At 40.5% G+C, this 25,285-nt stretch overlaps 1 protein-coding gene across 1 annotated transcript in view; it reads right to left on the reverse strand.

The window, feature by feature from the left end:
• SH2D1B (SH2 domain containing 1B) overlaps positions 1 to 20,571 on the reverse strand; it is a 39,862-nt gene extending 19,291 nt beyond the window's left edge. The window contains exon 1 of the mRNA XM_062193748.1: positions 20,424 to 20,571. Coding sequence (XP_062049732.1) covers positions 20,424 to 20,557 — 134 coding nt within the window. The 5' untranslated portion in view covers positions 20,558 to 20,571. The remainder of the gene's footprint in view (positions 1 to 20,423) is intronic.
• Between the last annotated feature and the right edge of the window lie 4,714 nt (positions 20,572 to 25,285).

Genomic DNA, 25,285 nt, shown 5'->3' on the forward strand with positions numbered 1-25,285 from the left:
CTCTCTGCTCTGGCCCGGGAGTGCAGTGGAGGATGGCCCAAGTCCTCGGGCCCTGCACCCCATGGGAGACCAGAAGAAGCACCTGGCTCCTGGCTTCGGATTAGCGCGGTCCGCCGGCTGCAGCGGCCATTGGAGGGGGAACCAACGGCAAAAAGGCAGACCTTTCTCTCTGTCTCTCTCTCTCTCACTGTCCACTCTGCCTGTCAAAAAAAAAAAATACAATAAAAAATGTTTGGCATTAAATTCTCAGCTGAAATTTGAAAAGGCTAGAACAGAGGACTACTAAGTTTCTGCCTTTCTGTGAATGGTTTTACTCTTTACCATGTGGTTTCTCCCTGGGAACGGTCAATATGCAAGGTGAGGTACATAGATGTTTGAGCCCTTGCTTGGTTTGCAAATAATCCACAGGTTGACTGCTGGTCTCAGGCTGCGGCTGATCTGGTGGCGAAACTTGTTCATGTTCAAGTTTTTAGTCTTATTATAGCCAAACCTCAAAAGTCAGTTGAAGGAAATGGAATTGACTGTACCCTGTGGTGTCAATTATGTGTTGTGCATTTTCCTATACCATTACCCGAGTCAGGAACCCAAGCCAACAGAGAAAGTTTTAAGAGTGACCTTGGTTCTGGCTGAAAGGCCTGTGAGAGCATTTCAGGCATGGAAAGCCAAGACTCTGTGGCAAAAAAATATCCTACACGGAGGGTCTCTGTGAGACCTCAGTGTAAAGAAATGGTCATCAAAGAAGGATGTACTCTTCTCTGAAGGGAGGAGAGAGCATCCACTTTGCTTATGGCTGTGTCCAAATACTGATGGAGTCTATGGTCACAAAAGGCTTCCCTAGCCTTGGCAGCCCAGGGCAAGAGCCTCGGGTGACAACTGATGCCATAAATAAGAGTGTTAATTGTTAAAGGAATAACAGAAGTCACTGTGCACTTAGTCCCCAGATAGGACCTCTGTCCCTAATATGTTTATTATGAGAATCGACTGCAAATTTTGTCCCCAAACTGTACTCTATATGTTGTGTGTGTATGTGTGGGTGCAAACTGTTGAAATCTATGGTAAACATGGAGTTGGTCCTCTGTATATAAAACTAAACTAAAAATGAACCATAATGAAGAAGGAAATGGGAGAGGGAGAAGGAGGTGAGATAGGAGTTGGAGGGGGAAGGGAGGATATGGGGGAAAGACCCACTAATATCCCTAAAGTTGTATCTATGAAAAAATGCATTCATTAAATAAAAACTTTAAAAAAAAGAGTGACCTTGGGCCTTCTCACTGCCCTTGATTGGGGGGGGGGGGGTGGATTGGTGCAAACTTTGGTTGTACTAATTTTTCAGTGTGGATGAAAAGTTTTTAATGTCTGGGACTTTATTCTAAGAAGAGATTTGGACAAGTTTTCAAAGATGAAGGTACAAAAATGCTCATTGTTCCAAATTACATTTGATCCATTGGAGAAAATTGGAAATAACCTAAATATATGCTTATGTATAAGTTACGATTTAACCAATCAATAAAATACTAAGCGGTCATGCAAGGATGATGTAATTGACTTTCTTTGATATGAAAAGATACCTACAATATGTTAGAAAACAGTTTGCCAATTATCATATATAATGAACCACTTATGCATATATTACAGGGCTTCAAAAAGTCCATGGAAAAAAATTTAAGGTCACTTTATTTTGTCACAAAAAATTGAAATCTGTGGATAGTTTTTTTAATTTTACAATATGTGTTTCCTATGGACTTTTTAAAGATTCCTCATCTATGCATAGAGAACAGTCTGCAGACATGTGTGCTGAAATATCAAAGAAATGGTAATTTCTGAGTAGTAAATTTGGGTTAATTTATGCTCTTTTTACACTTTTTCATACATTATATTTTTTAAAATATGAGCTCACATTAGTTTTATATCCAATGAAAGGTTTGAATTCTTACTTTTCTATCTGAGCTCTACCATATTTCCAAAGATCTCAGAATTTCAGAGTGGTGGATGCCCGGGAAATGGGAAGATACAGCCATTATCTTCCTTTTTTTTTTTTAGGATTTATTTATTTATTTATTTGAGAGGTAGAGTTACAGAGAGTGAGAGGAAGACAGAGAGGTCTTCTGTTTGCTGGTTCACTCCCCAAATGGCCACAATGGCCAGAACTACACCAATCTGAAGCTAGGAGCCAAGAGCTTCTTCCTGGTCTCCCATGCGGGTGCAGGGGCCCAAGGACTTGGGCCATCTCCTACTGCTTTCCCAGGCCATAGCAGAGAGCTGGATTGGAAGAGGAGCAGCCAGGACTAGAACCGATGCCCATATGGGATGCTGGCGGATAAACATACTGTGCCACGGTGCCGGCCGCCATTATCTTCCTTCATGACATGCAGTAGGTTAGTATGCTACTCTCTCTTACCAGCAGCCTGTCTACAGCTTCAGGAGGTCCTTCCCTTCCCTTCACACTTGCAGAGGAATCCTTTGCACCTGCTAATAATACCTACCCATTTTATTACAAAGGCAGAACCAATTCCAACTTGCCGACACTCATGAAAAAACCTTGTTACACAGATAACATTTTACATGTTGGTATTTTCTAGAAGCTCTATCATGTTGTAAGATCAGATAATATTTCCTGTCTGTGGTTACTGCATAGCTTTCTGGTCAGTGTTTGCACTGCTAGGTCCACTCTTGTGTCTTCTTTCCTGCATGAGTATTTCTAACCTTCTCTGTGTTACCATACCAGGGTCCACCATCAAGCCCTGCTTGGGCATTTGCAAACATGGTTCCAAAGTAACCACCCTAAACTGAAGAGACTGGTAAAGGCAGAGAACATAATGACATATTAACAGCTTGACCTTGGGCAAGTTATTGAATATGTGGCTACCGTGACTTCACAACATAAGCTAACATCACCTACTGCAAAGGGCTTTGCAAAAGATAAATGCAATAAAACATGTAATACCTTTTGCAAAAGGTTTGGCTCATAGAAAAATACCTACATGGTGGCTATTTCTACATAAGTGTACACAAACAGCCTGATATTTGTGTTCCAATAGTGATTTTGGCTTTGTCTATGTAGCATTCTAAATTGGAGGATGTATTGGTTTATGTGATCTCCTCAAAGGAATCTTTCCTGTACCCAACCTAAAGTAGTATCTCTGTCCCTCCTTTGTCATGTGACTGTGTTTTGTTTCCATTATATTGTCTCCTCTCAGGGGAGCAGAACTTCATGAGGGAAGCAACGTTCCCTGCAGTATTTATCATGTTTCACGAATGCTTACGACTTTACTTGGAACATAGCAGGCACTCAGTATATGCTGAATGAATGAATACATGAAGGCTCCATTCATCTTCCAAGTCCAGGCTCTCGTTAGGCTCTCCAGCCCTTGGAGAATGAGTCGCTCTTTGCCCCTAGCTCCCATTGCATCCTGATAGTAGTCCAATCATCCCAGTTATTACATGTATCATGGTGTCTGTTTACTTCAGGCTGTCTGTTTACCATCAGGCTCCATGCTGTGTTGGGGGCAGCAACTAAGTGTCCACCACAGTGCCTGGTATATGGGAGACTTTAAATCATTATTGGACAACAACTATTCAACTACAGAACTGTCCATGTCGATCTGTGTGATAAGATTTCACAATGGCTACAATGAGGTAGCCATGACAGCCATTTGGCCTCAGCCTTAAGGCTGCAGGTGCATGACATCTCGTCTGGCCTTCAGTAACTGAAGTAGGCAGGTGAGACCTGACTGGGCAGGTGCCCAACAAATATTTATTCTTGCTTTTCTATCTGGTTTATTTCTTTTTTTTTATTTTTGACAGGCAGAGTGGACAGTGAGAGAGAGAGAGAAAGGTCTTCCTTTTTGCCGTTGGTTCACCCTCCAATGGCTGGCGCGGCCGGTGCACCGCACTAATCCGAAGCCAGGAGCCAGGTACTTGTCCTGGTCTCCCATGGGGTGCAGGGCCCAAGCACTTGGGCCATCCTCCACTGCCTTCCCAGGTCATAGCAGAGAGCTGGCCTGGAAGAGGAGCAACCGGGACAGAATCCGGCGCCCCGACCAGGACTAGAACCCGGTGTGCCGGCGCTGCTAGGCGGAGGATTAGCCTGTTGAGCCACGGCGCCAGCCTTATCTGGTTTCTTTCTAAGCATTTCTTAGTGATATCTGCTTTACAGTAACATACCTGCTGGGCTGATACACTTGAGAATATATATCCATTTTCTGAGAGAACTTCCAATATACCATGTACCCTGAGATCCTGGCCAAGGTCTGTCCTGTCTTCGACACATCCCCCATGACTTTCTTCTTTCTGTTCCACTGGTGCTCCACCATGGTTAGCCCCTCGTCATCTCCCATCCAGCTGTCTCTGCCACCATCTCCCAAGTTCAGCACATGCCCTTTAATCAGATTGAAGTTCCCGAAGCTCAACACTAGTCTTGCTATTGTCAGAAATGATCCATGTTTCCCTATTATCTATAGAAGCATCTTTTTGAAATTCCACAGTTCTGGGCTAGCGCTGTGGCATGGGTTAAGCTGCCGCCTGCAGTGCCGGCATCCCATGTGAGCACTGGTTTGAGTCCCAGCTGCTCCACTTCCAACCCAGCTCTCTGCTATGGCCTGGGGAATCAGTGGAAGATGGTTCAAGTCCTTGGGTTCCTGCTCCTGTGTGGGAGACCTGGAAGAAGATCCAGGCTCCTGGCTTCGGGCTGGCGTAGTTCTGGCTGTTACGGCCAGAGTGAACCAGCAGATGGAAGACCTCTCTCTCTCTCTGCCTCCCCTCTCTCTGTGTAACTCTGACTTTCAAATAAATAAATAAATATTTTTTTAAAAAAAGGACTTCCAGAGTTCTATCCCAAACTTTTCCAAAAACTGGGCTCCAAACTACTTTTCAATTACCCTATATGAAGCACATATATGCCTTTTAAAAAATCCTTCTTCTAGGTCTCTTCTCCTATGTTCTCTCTTCCTCCAAAATGTCCTCTAATCCATTTCCATGTAACCAAATGTTGTCCGTTCTTTAAATCCCCCTTATAATTCCACCTCCTCTGTAAAATCTTTCCTTTTCACCTCTTTATCCTTGAATTTGTGCATAACAGTCTCTTGTGGAATTCATACTTTACTATTGTTTTATTTATTTAACAGGTTTTTGAACTTACTTGAAAAAATTTGCAAGTTCTCTATTTGAATCTTCTTAGAATTCTCTTAGGCTTTAGAACAGTGTTTGGGTAGATAGTATGATTATACCACATTTTTATAAAAAGTTATTAGATTACAAAAGAAACATATGCATCTATAAAACATGTAAACAGTACAAAGAAGTTACTTCTTCCAACTCACTACTAAATTCCCAGCTATAACTACTATATTAAATGTTTTTTATATAAATTCTAGAAATTTTATATGACTATAAAATGATATAACCATTTTTTACACAAATGATATCATAATTTGTACCCTGCCTATTTCAATAACAGTAGATCTTGGAGGATTTTTTTCACATCATATATGAACTTACTCAATCTTGCTCAGGGGCCGGTGCTGTGATATGGGGTGTAAGCCATCCCCTGCAGTGCTGGCATCCCATATGGGCACCGGTTAGAGTCCTGGCTGCTCCACTTCCAATCCAGCTCTCTGCTGTGGCCTGGGAAAGCAGTGGAAAATGGTCCAAGTCCTTGGGCCCCTGTACCCATGTGGAAAACCCGGAAGAAGCTCTAGGCCCCTGGCTTCAGATAGGCTCAGTGAACCAGTGGATGGAAGACCTCTCTCTCTCTCTCTCTGCCTCTCCTTCTCTCTGTGTAACTCTGACCTTCAATTAAATAAATAAGTTTTTTTTTTAAAAAATGTTTGTTCATTCTTAGATAGTCTTCTACTGATAGTATAAATGTTCTCTAAGGTTGTTTATCTGATTTTCAGTGAAGACTAATGAAATTTGGGGTCAAGGCTACATCCATGCATTGTATGTTTTGTCTGCATTGCCTGCTAATCAAAGAGATTACATTAGTATATGTAATTGTCTGTTTTTCATCACTTCATTACTTCTGAGTAGTTTTATTTTTTGTCCATTGAACACACAAAACAGTGTCTCATCTTTACATCTGTATTTCTTTAATTATGAGTGAGCTCTATAATTTTTCATCCTTAATTTTCTTAGTTTCCTGCTTTTGTATTACCCATTTATTTTAGCTTCAAGAACTGTTTATATAGTTTCAACAATTGATACATGATAATTGTACACTGTTATACAGTACAGAGTAATATTCTGATACATGTATACAATGTGTAAGTATCCAATCAGTGTAATCTGTATCTCCATCACCTCTAAAACTAATTTATTTATGTTGGGAGTAGTAAAAGTCCCATTTCAGGGCTTCCAGCAGGATGACAGCTGTTAGGAAGCGTGGATAATCACTTCCCCACAGAGGTATCAATCTGAACAGCAATTCACACACCAAGTTGCCTTTACAAGACCTGTCCAAGCCAGGTGAGAGACCTCAGTGCCTGGTTTTAGTATAACAATGAGACACATCGTAGAAAACCAGAATAGAAGGGTTGCCTGCATCAACCTTCCCCCAGCTTCAAGTGTGGAGAGATGCCTCTCCTTCCTCTTGTGAGAGATAGGGTGGATTAACTTTAGAATTTAGACTTGGAATCCAGTGCGAGGCCCATCAAGATTAAAAAATAGAGAGTTCCCCCAGCCCCTGTCCCCAGGCTTGTACCTGTGGGTTAACATTTTGTACCCTCTTTAACCAGGTGGCTAAGGGACTGTCTCCACCATCCCTCCTCCAGTCTCTAGTAGACAGCATAGTAAGACTCCAGCCACTGCAAGTTAGGGAAGGAAAGAGAAATTAGTACCTTGCTTTAGAGCTCAGAGGCCACATCTGTGAGACACAGTGCTTTATAAAGCCCAAGGGCTCTACTCCCAAACCAGTGAGTGCAGAAGGAACCAACCTCTAGAGTTCCCCTGGCAGCAGAGGTCTGCACTCCAGTGGGATGGACTTGTTTCCACCTGTAACATCTCAGCCTCATATGGACCTGTGCATCATCTCCAGCCTCATATGGCTCTGGCATGCACCTCTAAGATTGTGCAAGACCTTGTGACCCTGTACCCCAGGTGTGCCCCAGCTGAATACCAGACTGAGTGCCAATGGGCTGCCTTTATCAACCTTCTCTCATTCTTGGGCAGACTACAAGGAGCTACAATGCTCTCTTGGGACTCAGTGCCACCAGGCAGATCCTAATGGCCCCTGTCCCCAGGCAGTGACAGCAGAAGAGCTTCTAGAACTTCCTTGGTACCAAACGTACCCAGATGATTAGACTTACATTCCATCTAGCACCACTCGTGGCCGATTGCAGCAGCCTTGAGCTGTGAGTGCACCCCAGCAGCACACAGATGAGACCACACAATGTTGGCTTTGGTCCCTCCCCTGTGCCGTGCTGTCTGGGTGGGTTGTGGGCTCTGGATGATGGCATTGGTGGCCACAGCCCTGAGGGAGGCTTGTACGGGTGGATTACTCCTTTATGAATGCCTCCATCTTTCATTCCGAGTGGCACAGCATCTGTGGGTTCAGGACAAGTCTGAGTTCAGGGCATCACTCAGGCAGCGACAGTGCACCAGCAACGTATTTGCAGCAAACTATGTGTTAGGGTCCTCCCTAGTGCTGACAAAAAAGTAAACGGACTCTTTAGAATTTCTGGAAGAGTAGCTACAAATGAAGCCAGATTACAAAGACTGTAAAAAATAACACTTTTTGATGTGTAGATGACTTTATATATATCAACAAGCATCACGAACTCTCAGGAAACCATGAACTCATCTAAGAAACAAAATTAAGTGTCAGACACTAAACGCCTTAGATCTAACATTATCAAATGCTTGGATGAAGAATTTAAAATAAATGAATTAAGGAAAATCAATGAACTTCAAAAGAACACACAGAAATGGTTTAATAATTTAAAAGAGAGAATTGACAAAGAGATGGAAATAATTTTTAAAAATTAAATAGAAATTCTTAAACTGAAAACTATACTAAGTAAAATTTAAAATGTAATAGAAGGTATCAATAGCAGAATAGATCAAACAGAAAAAATAATCAGTGAGTTCAGACTGCTATTTGAAAATGTACAGTTGGAAGAGAAAAATGAAAAAAAAATCAAGAAGAATAAAGAAAGCTTCTGAGAACTTAGGGACAACACAAAAAGAGAAACTATCCAAATAACTGGTGTTCAAGAAGGACTTGAGAATGCCAAATGGGTAGAAATCATATTTTGAGATAATTATAGAAAACTTCCCAAACCTACAGAAAAATACAACTATCCAGGGGGAAAAAAAAAAAAAAAAGCCAGAAGTCACCAATCAGATTCAATTCAACCAAATCTAACCCAAGACATATTACAATCAAACTCTCCAAGGTTAAAAACCAGGAGAGAATTCCCCAATCTGCAAGAGGAAAGAAACAAATAACACACACAGGGACCCTGATTTGCTTGACTTCAGACTTTGCAGCAGAAACCTTATAGGCCAGGCGAGAGTGGGATGTGACTTTCACAGTGTTCGAGGAGGGAACCTGACGGCCAACACTGTACCCAGCAATGACTTTAGATACAAAGGAAAGAAAAAACTCCAAGGCAAACAAAAGCTGAGAGAATTTATTACCACTGAATGTGTCTTACAAGAAATAATAAAGGGAATTCTTCAAACTGAAAGAAAGAGATGTTAGTTAGTAAGACAATAGAGAAGGTAGAAAACTCAATGTTTAGAGTTGCTACACAAACAAAATAAAAATGCTGTAGTATAGCAAGCACGGTGCATGAACCAGTCACACATTTAGTATGAAAAGTAAAATGCAAGCAAATAAAATACAAAGAGGCAATAGGACATTAAAAATTTAAAATGCAAATGTAGAGGAATGGACTGTAAGTGTAGAGTTACTTATTAGTACTGTTAGTTATTATTAGTGGTTTTTAAAATTTAAATTTATATAAAGGGAACAAATTTCATGAATTTCATTTATATGGTTTTAAGAATATAATGATACTTCTCACCCTACCTTCCCTCCTGCCCTGTCTCCCTCTCCCTTCTCCTTCATTCTTATTATTCTTTTAATTTTTACAATTGCATACTTTCTTTTTTTTTAGGTAGCCATAAATAAAACTTTATTCTTTAATTGCATTTACAAGCTACCAAATATGTATCGTACACAGTGCTGAACACTTCAATGGCTGTAATCGTGGAAGGATCCAGACTGAATGAAAAGCTGTTGATAAAGATAAAAGCAAAGTAACACTGTACCAGAAGGTGGCAAAAGCATAGTTTTGCCTTCATAAAATCAATTAGATTCGTAATTACACATCAGTTGTGGTTAAAACAAAGTCTGAGTGCCATGCGATTCTCAGCTTTATACAATTACATACTTTCAATTTACTTTTTTTTTTTTTTTTTTTTTGGACAGGTAGAGTTTACAGACAGTGAGAGAAAGAGACAGAGAGAAAGGTCTTCCTTCCATTGGCTCACTCTCCTAATGGCCGCAACGGCCAGCCATGCTGATCTCAAGCCAGAAGCCAGGAGACTCCTCCTGGTCTCCCATGCGGGTGCAGGGCCCAAGGACCTGGGCCATCCTCCACTGCACTCCTGGGCCACAGCAGAGAGCTGGACTGGAAGAGGAACAACCAGGACCAGAACCCGGCGCCCATATGGGATGCCGGCACTGCAGGCAGCAGCTTCAACTGCTATGCCACAGCATTGGCCCCTCATTTTACTTTATAATCACAAGCTTAACCCTCCACTAAATAAAGAATTTAACAAGTAGTAAGCAGAAAAAAACACTGTTCTTCAAGAGTATAGACAAGGGTTATAAACAAGAATAAAATCTCAAAATGCCAATTTTGTTCATATACTTTCTTTTGTATGCTGAATATTATTAGTATTTCTTACCTCTTTTTTGTTTCTTCTGCTATGTTTATAATCAATGCAAAGTCGTTATCATTTCAAAATAGCTTGTTAGAAGGAAAAGATGTTCTTTGTACACCTCATGGTAATCACAAATCAAAAATCTATAATTGACTTGCCAAACACAAAAAGCAAGGAATCAAAACAGACTACTGGAGAAAACACTTAGTCATAAAGGAAATTGTAAGAGAAGGAGAAATAAAGGAAAGAACTACAATAAACTAGAAAGCAAGTAGTAAGAACTTACTACCAATAATTACTTTTAATGTAAATGGATTAAATATTCCAATTTAAAAGACATATAGTGACTGAATGAATTAAAAAACAAGACCCAGCTACGTGATGCTTACAAGAAACTCACTTCACCTCTAAGGACACAAGTAGACTAAGAGTGGAATAAGTAGAATAAGATATTCCATGCAAATGTCTCCCCAAAGAAAGCAAAGGCAGCCATCCACCTACCAGAAAAAGTACCTTTTAAGTCAAAAGCAGTGAAAAAGTCAAAGGAGGTCATCATGTGATGATAAAGGTTCAATCCAGCAGGAGGAAATAAAAATTGTAAATATATCTACACCCTTGGGGCTGGCACTGTGGTGTAGTAGGTAAAGCCGCTGCCTGTAGTGCCAGCATCTGATATGGGTGCCAGTTAGTGTCCTGGCTGCTCCACTTCCAATCCAGCTCTCTGCTGTATGCACCTGAGAAAGCAGTAAAAGATGGTCCAAGTCGTTGGACCCCACACCCACATGGGAGAACTGGAAGAAGCTCCTGGCTCCTGGCTTTGGATTGGCCCAGCTCTGGCTGTTATGGTCATTTTGGGGGGTGAACCAGTGGATAAAAGACCTCTCTCTATCTCTCCTGCCTCTGCTCTTCTGTAATTCTACCTTTCAAATAAATAAATAAATCTTTTTAAAAAAGGAAAGAAAAGAAGAACACTGATAAATTAAATATATATGTATATATATATATATATATACACCCAACATCAGAACACCCAAAATATGTAAAGTAATTATTAATAGAGCTAAAGGTAGATGCAAACTGAATACAGAAATTTAACACTCCACTTTTCAGAAATGGGCAGGTCATTGAGACAGATCATTAACAAAGAGACAGCAAAGTTAAATTAGACCCAGATCAATTGAATCTAACATAAATTCACAGAATATTCCATCCAAAACAATAGAACACACATTCTTCTCCAGAGCCCATGGAATCATTGAACATAGGTCATAAACAATCCTCAACAAATGTTTAAAAATAAAATCAGATTGAGTATCTTTTCTAGACACAATGCAATAAAACTATAAATCAATAACAAAAGAAACTTTAGACACTATTATCAATACATAGCAATTAAACACCTTATTACTGTGCAACCAATGGACCAACAAAGAAATTAAGCAGGAAACCTGAAAATTTATTGAGGGGCTGGCATTGTGGTGTAATGGGTAAAGCCACTGCCTGCAATGCTGATATCCTATATGGGCACAGGTTGGTTTCTCGGCTGTTCTACTTCTGATCCAGTTCCTTGCTAATGGCCTGAGAAAAGCAGTAGAAGATGACCCAAATGTTTGGGCCTCTGCTACTCACATGGGAGACCTGGTTTAAGCTCTTGACTCCTGGCTTCAGCCTGGCCTAACGCTGGCTGTCGTGACCAGCTGTGGAATGAGCCAGTGGATGAAAGATTCTCTCTCTCTCTCTCTCTCTGTAACTCTTTAAATAAATCTTTAAAAAATTATTAACAAATTAATCATTCCAAAATTTGCAGGAAACTTTGACACTATTATCAAGCAAGCAGTACTAAGAGGGAAGTTAATAGAAATTTATCACTATATCAAAATAACCGGAGACATCTCAAATTAACAAATATGGCTACACCTCAAGGAACTAGAAAAACAAGAACAAATCAAATCCAAAATTAGTATACAGAAAGAAATTATAAAAATCAGAACATAAATTAATGAAATAGACACTAAAGGACAATATAAAGTATCAGTGAAATAAAGAGCTGACTCTTTGAGAGTAAGCAAAATTTGACAAACCCTTAGCTAGACCACCCAAGAAAAAAGAGGAAACTTTCAAATACATAAAGTCAGATTTGGAAATGGAGACATTATGACTGACACCACAGAAATACAAGGGATTGTTTGATATTACTCTAAATAATTGAATGGCAACGAATTTGATAACCTAGAAGAAATGGACAAATTCTTGGACGCACACACAGCTCACCAAGATTGAATCAAAAGAAATAGAATATTTAAATGGATCAATTACAAGTAATGTGATTGAATCAACAACAACAACAACTCCAAAGAAAAGTCCAGTACCAGATGGCTTCACTGCTGAATTCTACCATATATTTTTTTACAAAGATTTACTTATTTATTTATTTAAAAGGCAGAGTTACAGAGAGAGAGAGGGAGAGAGATAGAGAAAGCTTCCATCCTTTGGTTCACTCCCCAAATGGCTGTAATGGTTGGGCCTGGGCCAGGCCAAAGTCCGGAAGCTGGAACTCTCTCTGGGTCTCCCATGTGGATGCCGGGACCTAAGTACTTGGACCATCTACCACGACTTCCCTATGCACATTAGCAGGGAGCTGGATTGGAAATGGAGTAGCCAGGACTTGAACTGGCTCCTGCATGGGATGCCAGCGGGCAACTTAACCCACTGCACCACAACGCTAGCCCCTCTACCACACAGCTAAAGAAAATTTAATACTGTTCTCCCAAAATTATTTCAAACAATAGAAGAGGAAGTAATTCTTCCAAATTCATCTCTCTCTCTCTCTCTCTCTCTCTTTTTTTAAGATTTTATTTATTTGAGAGAGGGAGTTACAGTCAGTAAGAGGGAGAGACAGAGAGAAAGGTCTTCCATCTGAGGTTCACTCTCCAAATGGCCACAACAGCTGGAGCTATGCCGATCTGAAGCCAGGAGCCAGGTGCTTCTTCCCGGTCTCCCATGTGGTGCATGTGGGCCATCTTCTACTGATTCCCCAGGCCACAGCAGAGAGCTGGATTGGAAGAGGAGCAGTTGGGACTAGAACCGGTGCCCATATGGGATGCTGGCACCACAGGTGGAGGATTAACCTACTGCACCATGGCTTTGGCCCCTAAATTCATCTTGTGAGATCATCTATACATTAATATCAAAATCAGACAAGGATGCAATTACAAAGAAAGCTATTGGCCAATATCCTTGATGATTATAGATGCAAAAATTCTCAGAAAAAAATACTAGCACATTAAAAAGACTATTCAGGGACAAGCATTGTGGCATGGTGGATTAAGCTACTGGTTGGATGCCTGCATCTAATTTTGGAGTGCCATTTTGAATCCCAGCTACTGCACTTCCAACCTTACTCCCTGCTAATGTACCTGGGAAGGCAGTGGATGATAGCTCAAGCATTTGGGCCCCTGCCACCCATCCTTGCTTTGGCCTGGTCCAGACCTGACTGTTGTAGCCATTTAGAGAGTAAGCCAGAGGACAAAAGATCTGTCTCTCTATCTCTGTCTCTTTCCCTCTCCTTTTCTCTCTGTGACACTCTTTTTTTTTTTTTTTAAATTTGACAGATAGAATTACAGACAGTGAGAGAGAGACAGAGAGAAAGGTCTTCCTTCCGTTGGTTCACTCCCCAAATGGTCGTGACGGACCGAGCTGCGCCGATCCGAAGCCAGGAGCCAGGTACTTCTTCCTGGTCTCCCATGCGGGTGCAGGGGCCCAAGCACTTGGGCCATCCTCCACTGTGCACTCCCGGGCCACAGCAGAGAGCTGGACTGGAAGTGGAGCAACCAGGACTAGAACCGGCGTCCATATAGGATGCCGGCGCCACAGGTGGAGGATTAACCTAGTGAGCCACAGTGCCGGTCCCTGTGACACTCTTTCAAATAAATCTTTTTTTTTTTTTCAAAATAGATTATTCACCACAATCAAGCTGAATTCATTCCAGAGACCCCTGCCACCATTATGGGAGATTTGGATTGAGTTGCACTCTCTTGGCTTCAGCCTGGGCCAGCCTCAGCTGCTGTGGGAATTTGGGGAGTGAACCAGTGGTTAGAACTCTCTCTGTCTCTATCACTTCTATCATCTCTATCTCTATGTTTATCATCTCTCTCTTTCAAACAAGATAAAAAAAATTAAAATAGTTTTAAAATCATAAGATAATTTTAAAAGATTCATAAAATCCACTTGATAAAATCCAACTTCCCTTCACGATAAAAACTGAACAAATTAGGTAGAGAAGAAAGGTACTTCAATGTAACAGAAGCTGTATTTAACATGCCAACAGCTAACACCATACTGAATGGGGAAAAGTTGAAGACTTTCTAAGATCTGGAACAAGACATCCAGACTAGAAAGCAGAAAGTCAAATTGTCACTGCTTGCAGATGATTTAACCTAAAACACAGAAATCCCCTAAGATTCCACTAAAAAACTTTTAGGACTAATAAATAAATTCAGTAAATTTGCCACATACAAAGTCAACATACAAAATCAGAGACACAGCAATAGTAAATTATCTGGAAAAGAAAATCAAGAAAGCAATCCCATTTCCAGTGGCTACCCTCCCCGCCAAAAATCGGTAGGAATAAATCTAACCAAAAAGGTGAAATATCTGCACAATGAAAACTATAAAACACGAATGAAAGAAATTGAAGAGGACTCAAAGAAATGCAATGATACCTTATAGATGTGGACTGGAAGAATCAATATTGTTAAAATGTCCATACAATCCAAAGCAATTTACAGATTCAGTTCAATCCCTATCAAAATACCAAAGACATTTTTCAGAGAACTATAAAAAACTATTAAAATTTGTGTGGAGCTACAAAAAGACCCCCGAATAGCCAACAGCAATCTTACACTAAAAAAAGAACAAAGCAGGACCTGCGTTGTGGTATAGTTGGCTAAGCCTCTGCCTGTGGCACTAGTATCCCATATGGGTACCAAGTTCCAGTTGTTCCACTTCTGATCCAGTTCTCTGCTGTAGCCTGGGAAAGCAGTAGAAGATGCTCCAAGTGTCTGAGCCCCTGCACCTGCATGGGAGACCCAGAAGAAGCTCCTGGCTTCAGCCTGATTCAGACCTGGCTGTTGCAGCCATCTAGGGAGTGAACCAGTGGATGGAAGATCTCTCTCTCCCCCTCTCTCCACTACTCTACCTTTCAGATAAATAATATTTTAAATAAAAATAATATAATGGTAATTACCAGAGTAGGGAGGAGGATGAAACGGGAAAGGTTGATTAACGGGCACTAGATTATATTTCAGGAGCAAGAAGTCCTGATGTTTTGCTGCACAGAGGGTCACTAGAGATGCTAATGTACTATTTCTCTATAAGAACACTGGAAGGAAAGATTTTGAATGTTTTTACCAGAAAGAAATGCTAAATGTTTGAAGAGATACATATGTTTATCCTGAATGAACACTGTGCAATGTAGGCATGTATAGAAACAGTATGCAGTGCCCCATAAATATGTACAATTTTTGTGTCAGAAAATAAAATTTTACGTTGTTTGAGTATACATGGGATTGTTGTTGGCTATCGTCACTTTCCTGTGCTGTAGAGCACTGGGACATCTTCCTTCTATCTGACTCTCACTTTTTTACCCATCGATTCCTCTCATTTCCCCCTCTTCACTGCCCTTCGCAGCCTCTGGCAAACACCGTTCCACTCTCCAGATCTAAGAGATCAATTTTCATAGCTTCCACATACGAGTGAGCATTTGGCAATCGTCTTTAAAATTTTTGTGGAAATTTATTTTAGTTTTATTTATCTGAATGGCAGGAGGCAGGGAGAGAGAGAGAGAGAGAGAGAGAGAGAGAGAGAATCTTTCTTTCATCTGCAGGTTCCCTTGCCAAATGCCCTCAATAGCTGGGACTACTCCTGGCTGAAGCTAGGAGCCCAGAACTCAATCTGAGTCTCCCATGTGACCATCTGGCAGGGACCTAAGTGCTTAGTCACCAGCTGCTGCCTCCCAGGGTACACATCACCAGGAATGTAGAATTGAAAACAGAGCCAGAACTCAAATTCAGGTACTCTACTATGGGATATAGATGTCCCAGGCAGCATCTTAACTGCTATGCCAAATAGCTGTCATGGCATTTGTTTTTCTGTGGCTGGCTTACTTCACTTAACACAATGATTTCCTATTCTATCCCTGTGGTAACAAATGACAGAGTTTCCACTGGCGCCGTGGTTCACTTGGCTAATCCTCCGCCTGCGGCACCAGCACTCCAAGTTCTAGTCCCAGTTGGGGCGCCAGATTCTGTCCCGGTTGCTCCTCTTCCAGTCCAGCTCTATGCTGTGGCCCAGGAAGGCAGTGGAGGATGGTCCAAGTGCTTGGGCCCTGCACCCACATGGGAGACTGGGAGGAAGCACCTGGCTCCTGGCTTCGGATCAGCACAGCGTGCCAGCCGTAGCGTCCGTTTGGGGAGTGAACCAACAAAAGGAAGACCTTTCTCTCTGTCTCTCTCTCACTGTTTAACTCTGCCTGTCAAACACACACACACACACACACAACAGAGTTTCTTTGTTTCTTATGTCTAAGTAATATTCCATTGTGTATCTACACTCTACACTTCATATGTTCTTTTTCTGCTCACGTGTTGATAGACACTTGATTCCATATGTTGGCTATTGTGAACAGTGCTAAAATAAACACGAGAGTGCAGATGTTTCATTGGCATGCTTATTTCATTTCCTTTGTATAAATATCAAGTTATGGAATTCTGGGTCACATTTAGTTCTAGTTTTTTAGGGGAACTGTATGGTTTTCCACAATGGCTGTACTAATTTACATTTCCAACGATGGTGCGCAATGTTCTCTTCTCCCCACATTCTCACCAGCACTTTTTCTGTTTTTTGATGAGGTAAGATGTTATTTCATTGTGATGTCAATTTACAGAGTCCTGATGATTAGTGATCTTGAGCATTTTTCCATGTACTTGTTGACCATTTGTCCTTTGAGAAACGTCTACTCTAATCATTTTCCTAATTGAACAGCTGGATTATTTGTTTTTTGCTCTTGAGTTTTTCAGTTCCTTATACATTCTCAGTAATTCTTGTCAGATGAACAGTTTACATATTCAACAATCAACTAAAAATGTTAAAGACTTAAATATAAAACTGGAAACTAAGACACGACTAGAAGAAAACCTAGGGGAAACACATTAGGAAATTGGTCTTTGCAAAGCTTCTGAGATAAGACCTCAAAAGCACAGGCAACAAAGGTGAAAAACAGGCAAATGGGATTATACCAAACTAGAAAACTACTATACCACAAAGGAAACAATCAACAGAGTGAAGACAATTTGCAGATGGGAGAAAATATTTATAATTATTCATCTGATCAGAGATTAATATGCACTTTAATTGATTCTCTAAAGAATTTATGTTTACAAAGTTTAATTTTTTTATCAGTTTATCAATAACCTTTGCAGAGGTTTCTACATTACTCATATAAGAGGGTTTCCAAAAGTTTGTGAAAAATGAAACTAAAAGATGCTGCATGTTTTCCATGAACTGTTGAAACCCCCACATATTTATCAATCTTTCATGGTTTCTGGGTTTTGTACTTTGTTTAGAAAAGGTTTTCCAGTGGCATATTTTTTAACAGCTTGTGTTTTCCATGAATACGCATTCTTGTTTAAAAACTAAGATCTATATTAATACTATTTTGACTGAATTTTACTTAAAGAAATAGGAAGGGATTTAGGTTTATATTTTTCTAAGTCACCAGCCAAGTGTCCCAACACTATTAATTATCAGTTGTCTTTTCCTTCTTTATCTGAGGCATCTCCTTATCAGATGCTAAATGCCGTCTGATTTCTGGACTCTATATTCTGTTCCATTGATCTTTCAGTATCAAACTCTTTTGATTGCCATAGTAATTACTATGCCTTTATAATGTATTTTAATAGTTGGTAGAGCTAATTCTCTCCTCTCTTTTTAAAAAATCTAAACATTTCTTCAGGTTCTACCATGATACACTTCAATATCCTTTCTATAAATTAAAAATATTTGGATGGTGGTGTTTTTCATTTTCTTACTGGAAACATATTGAACTTACACACTAATTTATGATGAACTGATATGGTTTCCAACTGAGTCCTTCCACATTGGTGAAAGGACCCAAATACTTTGGTCTGACTCCCAGCCACTCTGATATGAGATGTGTGGGTCTCTTAATAGCTGTGTCAAACACTTGCCTCTTATAATTTAACTTTATAAATAGAAGCCCTTACTGAATTTCCTTAAAGTTTTTAGCAGTTTCTTTTCAGTAGCATCTTAGATTTTATAGATATAAAGTCACCACAATGTCAAAGAATAATTTTGTACCTTTCTTTTACCTTTTTACATTTTTTTATTTACCCCATGTGCTAATTACACTTGTTAGGATTTCCTGGTACATGCTACGTGGTAGTACTGATGATGGGCAGCATTGACTCAGTGATGCCCTTAGCAGGAATTCTTCTAGTGCTGCATCTGATCTGTGGTTAAGGAAGTATCTACAGAACCCTGTATTGTTAGAAGTTTGTAAATGCATGCCCATGTCTACATGTGTGTTTAATTGCATTTTGTAACTTTTGATCTATTAATGTATAATGACACTAATATTTTTCCTAACATGAAGCCATCCATTATTTCTTGAATTGTACCATACTTGAATACAGTGTTTTTTTCTCCTCAATGTGTAACCAACTTCTGTTAGTTTATGTAAAGTTCATTTTAAAGGAATCTGTGTGTGTATGTGTGTGTGTGTTTCCTCTTTTGTGTTTGTGTCTTCTTTGGAGAAAATGTTTGACCTCTGTACACAGAATTTGGAGAAGAGAAGTAAAAGGAAGATAAACCACTGAAGCTAAAAAGATGTGAATATGTAATTCTCATAAAAGGAACTAGCAATGCTTAAGAAATATAAGGAAGTATTCGCAATATCACTTGTAACTTGATAATAGAAACTGATAATACCTTAAGTTCTATCTTTCTCATATTTGTATCCTCAGTACCATTTTAAGAAAGATATATTCCTTCATATTTTACATGGGATCTTCAAAAAGTTCATAGAAATGCATATTATGAAAAAACTATGCATGTATTTCAATTTTTGGTGCCAAAATAAACTCATCTTTTAATTGCATATTTCATGAACTTTTTTACTTTCTCTCTCATTGGCAATAACAACCACTTTTGTCCTCATAGATCCCCAGTTCTGAGAAGTACAGAAGTTCATTTACAGAGTGAAAAGATTCTTTGCATGGCCTGACATGAGTCAGACTTCTGAACCTTCTCATGGGCCCATATGCTCACTTCCTTTTAAAATGCCACTTTAGGAAAGAACCTTTCTAAGTCAGTTTGACAGGTGCCCATCACCCTTAATATCTGGTCACTCCTGAAATCTAACCAGGTTGCTCATCCTCTGCCATCCCCCAGGTGATGTCTGATCACCCTGGCTTGTCTTCAGCAAGACAAGCTGACTGGTTTGGCCAGAATCCCCCTCGCCTCTATGTCTTCCCCTATAGTTTCCCATTCTCTCACCCTTGCTTTGTTCCTTAATTATCAGCTCCCACAAATCCATGCATATACTGAGTTGAATTCAATTTCTCTCCCCTACTGCAAGTTCTTATTGTAGTGAATCCTATACCTGTCACAATGGTTCCACAAGAGTCTCCCTCACCATGCTTTAACAAATGTCAGCAAGTAACTTCTCAACTTTGACAAGAGACACTGAGTTCTAATTCCTATAGTAGATAGAATAAAAGTTTTGGTGGTCTCTACAAAATATTTTGTAACCTTTGACCTATTACCGAATGCAAGGTGATGTATCTTGGGGATTGCACTGTAAACTGGGCAAATACACAGTTTCCTTCAGCAGAGCAGTTTGTATACGCTAGCCTGGAATTTCATAATTAACTCAGACTCTGGAACGGCTGATGACTTTTAACCCAAACAAGGCATTTGAGAAATCTAGATCTGTTTTTTCACTTTTAGAGGGGACTGCTTCTGTTGGCCTTGATGGACCACAGGAAGGATGAAGGGAAATTATGTAAATTGAGGCCCTTTACAAATCTAACACAATGTGGAATGTCATCAGTATCATTAGTATTTCTAAGGACTGCAAGTAGATGCAGCACGATACAGCACAATCAGTCTTTCTGATTAGAATTTCATAAAGAGCCCTACATGTTTTCCATATTAAATGAACAGACTTCCGGAGGAGAGGAACTTTCTGCTATTTCTACCTTCTCTCCACTCCTCACCTCCCATGCTTCCTGCAATCCTCCCCTTCACCCACATCCACAGCCCTGCTTCTCTACTACAGAGATTACAAAGGCGGCATTCACACCAGGAGCAAAAGGGCACATGGAAGAACATGGACAGACACTCTCCTTCCGTCCTGTCCCAGCAAAGTCAGAGAGAAGCGCAATTCCTTCACTATGTGGCTGCCATGATGACTTTGAATATACAGTTTCAAATGTGTGGAAACTGAGGCTACTCACGAGACACAGAGGCACAGGGCTCCTGGTATAGACTCGCTGTCTCTCAACAAGAAGTTGCCATCCACCCCTTCCTGGAGCAGCAAGGTTTCACAATCCTGCTTGGTCAGAGGGCCATGGTAGTAAGACAGATCCATGGAGAGCCCTGTTGTATTTTAGGCTGTCCCGCTAGCTTGAAATCCAACTCCAAGTCAAGGAATGGCTCTGAGAATGGAAGGGAAGGCTGCTGACTTGAAAGGCCTGTGGAAATATCTCTTCCTCTCGTGGTGTGGGAGTGGTGTGAGGTTGCTCTGTGGGACTCACCCAGTTTCATCAGATCAGGAAATGAGAAGGGCGGTAGTGATGAAGTGACCAAGACCCTTCAGGCTATCAACAGCTTTGATGTGACTCAGAGAAGTGAATGAGAGTACCTTTGGGGACACAATGGATTCAGTGATGGTCCTGACTGGGGCTACAATGGAAAAGACAACTCCCAGGAACCTTGCTGCAACCCTCATGTATTGCCAGATATCCCTAGTTTTTACTTTCTATGGCTACTGGTATTTTTTCCAGAGAGAACACCTTGTTTGTTTTAACGACTACATATTTCTGCTGATGTTGCCTCTAGTTAGCCAACACTAAGCTCAGAAAGGGTGCTCAAAACATGTTTGTGATGATTTTTAACAGCCCTTGTCTCAACTGTTGAGGAACAGTGTTTTTTTTTCCCCCATACTATTTGTTGAATTATTTACTTAGTGTTGGGTATAAAGTTAACTGTAAAACAGATCTTTGTAATAATTAAGGATGGGAATAAGAGAGGGAGGAGGAAAAAGGGTGGAAATGTGGGCAGAAGGGAGGGTAGGATGGGAAGCGTCACTATGTTCCTGAATCAGTATATATGAAATACATGAAATATGTATACCTTAAATACACTTTTTTTTTTTAAAGAAAAAAGTGTTTGGATGCTGAAGAGTTGATACACCTAGACACAACTGTTAGCAAAATGGTGCAGTCTTAGATGTGACATGATCTACACCCCAGACACAATCCCAGGCTCTAGCCCCCACTGCCATTGCTGGAAGCCAAGTGACCAGATGGCCCAACCACAGGTGTCAGCTGCACTCCCACCCTAATGGGATTAGTTGCTCTTACTTCCCTGCCTCATGACAAAGGTTTAACAGGACCTGCTTTCCACACAATGTGCACTCTCTCTCTTACTCTCTTGCCCTCTCCCCCGGGCCCATCAGGCTTCCTCCACCCAACAATAAACCTTTCCTCTAACTCTGGTGTTTGGTGTGTTTTGTTGTGGCCTTACAACAACCGGACAATTGAAAAAGACTTCCACAGGTCAAATGACATGAGAAATGGAAGACATCAATGAGAACAGAAAGCTATTGGACACCATTGGAGGACAGCCTTCAAGGCTCATAGCCACTGATGAACAAAGGCCATTTTTAACACTTTCACACAATATGACTTTTGGTGAAGGGTTGGGTTCAAGTGAGAGGGATACCTGAGTATACAAATTAGTGTAAGAATGTCTCTTCAAGTGGAAGAAAACATGTAATTAGGACTGAATTTGGGGACTCTTGTATCCTTTTAAGCTCCTATCCAAGAAGATAGAAGTGATGTTTTTCCATGAAGGAAGATCAAGAAAATTCTATCCAGTTATATCAGCTTGTGTTGATGAGAAAATCACTTTCTTGTTTGCTGTCTTTCCTCCTTGATAGATGCACAGAAAGGTAGACAATCATGCGGTCTCTGTAGGCTGAGGGTCAGAGTTAACCCTTAGGTAATTGTGAAGATCTTTATGGGAAACCAAACCAAACTCAACATTATTTATTAAATAATTATTAATTCCAGGTAGAATAAACCTTGTGAGCGTACCTGTAATCCAATGGTTTAAACTGGATTCCACTTACTAAACTCTCACAATTGCCTCAGACACTGTCACTTGTTACAAACTCTGTGTGAAGGTCTCTCCCTATTTAACTGCTTCACTTGAGTGTCTATGGGTAATCATTATATATCTCAAGTATGTATGCATGAAAACTGGCCAAATGCTCATGACTCATCCTTATTCCTCTTATAAATTCTTCTTAACTCAGCTGTGCATTTCTCTCACACTTTGCTTATACCACACTAAGAGTGTATCTTTCTTGGAACTTTCTTGTATCAGGTCAATGTTGTACCTCAAGTCCTGCTGCTCTTCCCCTTGGCATAATGGAGTACCCTAATCAAAGTACCTGTTGCCAGAGAGATATACTTCCAAATCCCAATTTTCCTTGTAAGGTATTGGACAATTCACTATTTAATTGCCAGGAAATATGGCAATTGAGGAGAAGATTATTATTGATAAAAGAGAAATTAGATTCCAAGGTTGGTATAAAGATGATTTTTTGACATAAGAGAGGGAATAACTGAATAGCCTGGGAAAGCAGTGGAAGATGGCCCAAGTGCATGGGCCCCTGCACCCACGTGAGACATTCAGATCAGCCTAGCTCTGACCATGTGGCCATGTGGGGCATGAACCAGCAGATGAAAGACCTTTCTCTCCATCTCTTTCTTTCTGTCTGCAACTCTGCCTCTCAAATAAATAATTAAAAAATCCCAAGAAAATAAAAACATAAATACTGAAAAAATAATGATTATAGTTAATTGAAATACATTGACTGTATGAGGGGTCTTCAAAAGGTTCATGGAAAGTGAGTGCTATTAAAATTTTTTTGCACCAAAATAAACTCCTATTAATTTGTTTTATAGTATGTATGATAAGATCTAATTTGAGTCACTAAAAAGTATAAGATATCAGTTTGTATAAAAGTCTCTATTAGAGAAACTGAATTCTACAAAAATTGGAAGAAGAAACAAACATCCAATTGATGTTCAATCTTGGGTGGAAGAAAGGTTTGCTGTTTTACCAAAAGTAGACAGGGGGCCGGCACTGTGGTGCAGCAGGTTAATGCCCTGGCCTGAATCTCCAGCATCCCATAAGGGTGCCGGTTCTAGTCCCACCTGCTCCTCTTCTGATCCAGCTCTCTGCTATGGCCTGGGATAGCAGTAGAAGATGGTCCTTGGACCCCTGCACCCACATGGGAGAGCTGGAAGAAGCTCCTGGCTCCAGGCTTCTGATCGGTGCAGCTCTGGCCATTGCAGCCAATTGGGGAGTGAACCATCAGCTGCAAGACCTGGCTTTCTCTGCCTCTCCTCTCTCTCTGTGTAATTCTTTTAAATAAATAAATAAATCTTTAAGAAAAAAAATAGACATGAGCAATTCCCTAAACAAATTGTAAGGATAACTATCTTATTAAGAGAGACAAAATGATATTGAAGATAAAACCAGCAGTGGCAAGCCACCTATATCAGTCTGTGAAGAAAAACATCACTCTTGTCCATCCCCTAATTGAAGAGCACTGACAGTTAACAGAAGAGATAATAGCCAATACCACAGACATCTCAACTGGCTCAGCTTAAACAATCCTGCCTGAAAAATTAAAGTGGAGAATTATGTAATTTCTGCTTGATGGGTACAAAAACTATTGCACCCAGATCAGCTGCAGATAAGAACATGGCTTTCAATGGAAATTCTAAACAAGTGAGATCTAACTACTGAAGCATTTCTTTCAAGAATTGTAACAGGAGATAAAACATGGATTTACAACTATCATCCTGTAGTCAAAGCACAGAGCAGTGGTTACTAAGAGCTGGAAGTGGTCCAATCAAAGGAAAAGCAGACTATTGCACAGCAAAGACTGTGGCAATCACTTTTTAGGATGCTCAAGAGATTTGCTTCTTGAATTTCTAGAGGGCCAAGGAATGATAACATTTGCTTATTTTGATAGTGATTTGAGAAAGCTAAAGAAGACCTTATCATAAAACATCCAAGGGGCCGGCGCTGTGGCATAGCAGGCAAAGCCACTGCCCACAGTGCCGGCATCACGTATGGGTACCAGTTCGAGTCCTGGCTGATCCACTTCTGGTTCAGCTCTGCCATGCCCTGGGAAAGCAGCAGAAGATGGCCCAAGTCCTTGGGCCCCTGCACCCATGTGGGAAGACCTGGAGGAGGTTCCTGGCTCCTGGCTTTGGATCAACACAGCTCTAGCCATTGTGGACAACTGGGGAGTGAACCAGTAGATGGAAGATCTCTCTCTCTCTCTCTCTCTCTCTCTCTCTCTCTCTCTCTCTTTCACTCTGACTTTCAAATAAATGAATAAATCTTTTTTAAAAATCTGAGAAAGCATTATCAGAATCCTTTTCCACCATGACAATGCCCTTGCTCATTCCTACCATCAAACAAAGGCAATTTTCTGAGAATTTGCATGGAAAATCATTATGAATCCACCTTGAAGTCCTGATATGGCTCCTTCTAACATTTTTGTTTCCTAATCTTCAACAACCTTTAAAGAAAGAGTACCCATTTTTCTTCAGTTAATAATTTAAAAAGATTGCATCAACATGCTTACATTCCAGGACCATCAGTTCTTCAGGAATGGACTAAATTGTTGGTCCTGAATTGATAGAGCTGATGTTGAGAAATAAAACTTTTTTATAATTTTTATGTTTTAATATCATTTTCCACTAATTTTGTGAAGTCCCCTAATGTTCATACATTGTGTGGTGAAGGATTAACCTTGCTCAAAGATTTGACCCTTTCCCCAGCTCCTTGGAGATAATGTCTGAGCCCTCAACTTGTGTCCTGCCTGACAAGAATCTCTGTTTGCCTGAGCCTGGAGCTATACAAAGTAGCCTGTGTCAACAATGCGATTTATGATGGGAGTTGTGGATCAGGTGGTGTTAGTTCAATCTCTGGAGGGGCTGGAGATTAGGGTTTGCCACGTGAGTGGTCAGCCATGTCTACATGATGACTCTCCAACAAAATCTTTGCG

The sequence above is a fragment of the Lepus europaeus genome, chromosome 5, assembly GCF_033115175.1.
Source record: "Lepus europaeus isolate LE1 chromosome 5, mLepTim1.pri, whole genome shotgun sequence".
NCBI classification, from domain to species: Eukaryota; Metazoa; Chordata; class Mammalia; order Lagomorpha; family Leporidae; genus Lepus; species Lepus europaeus.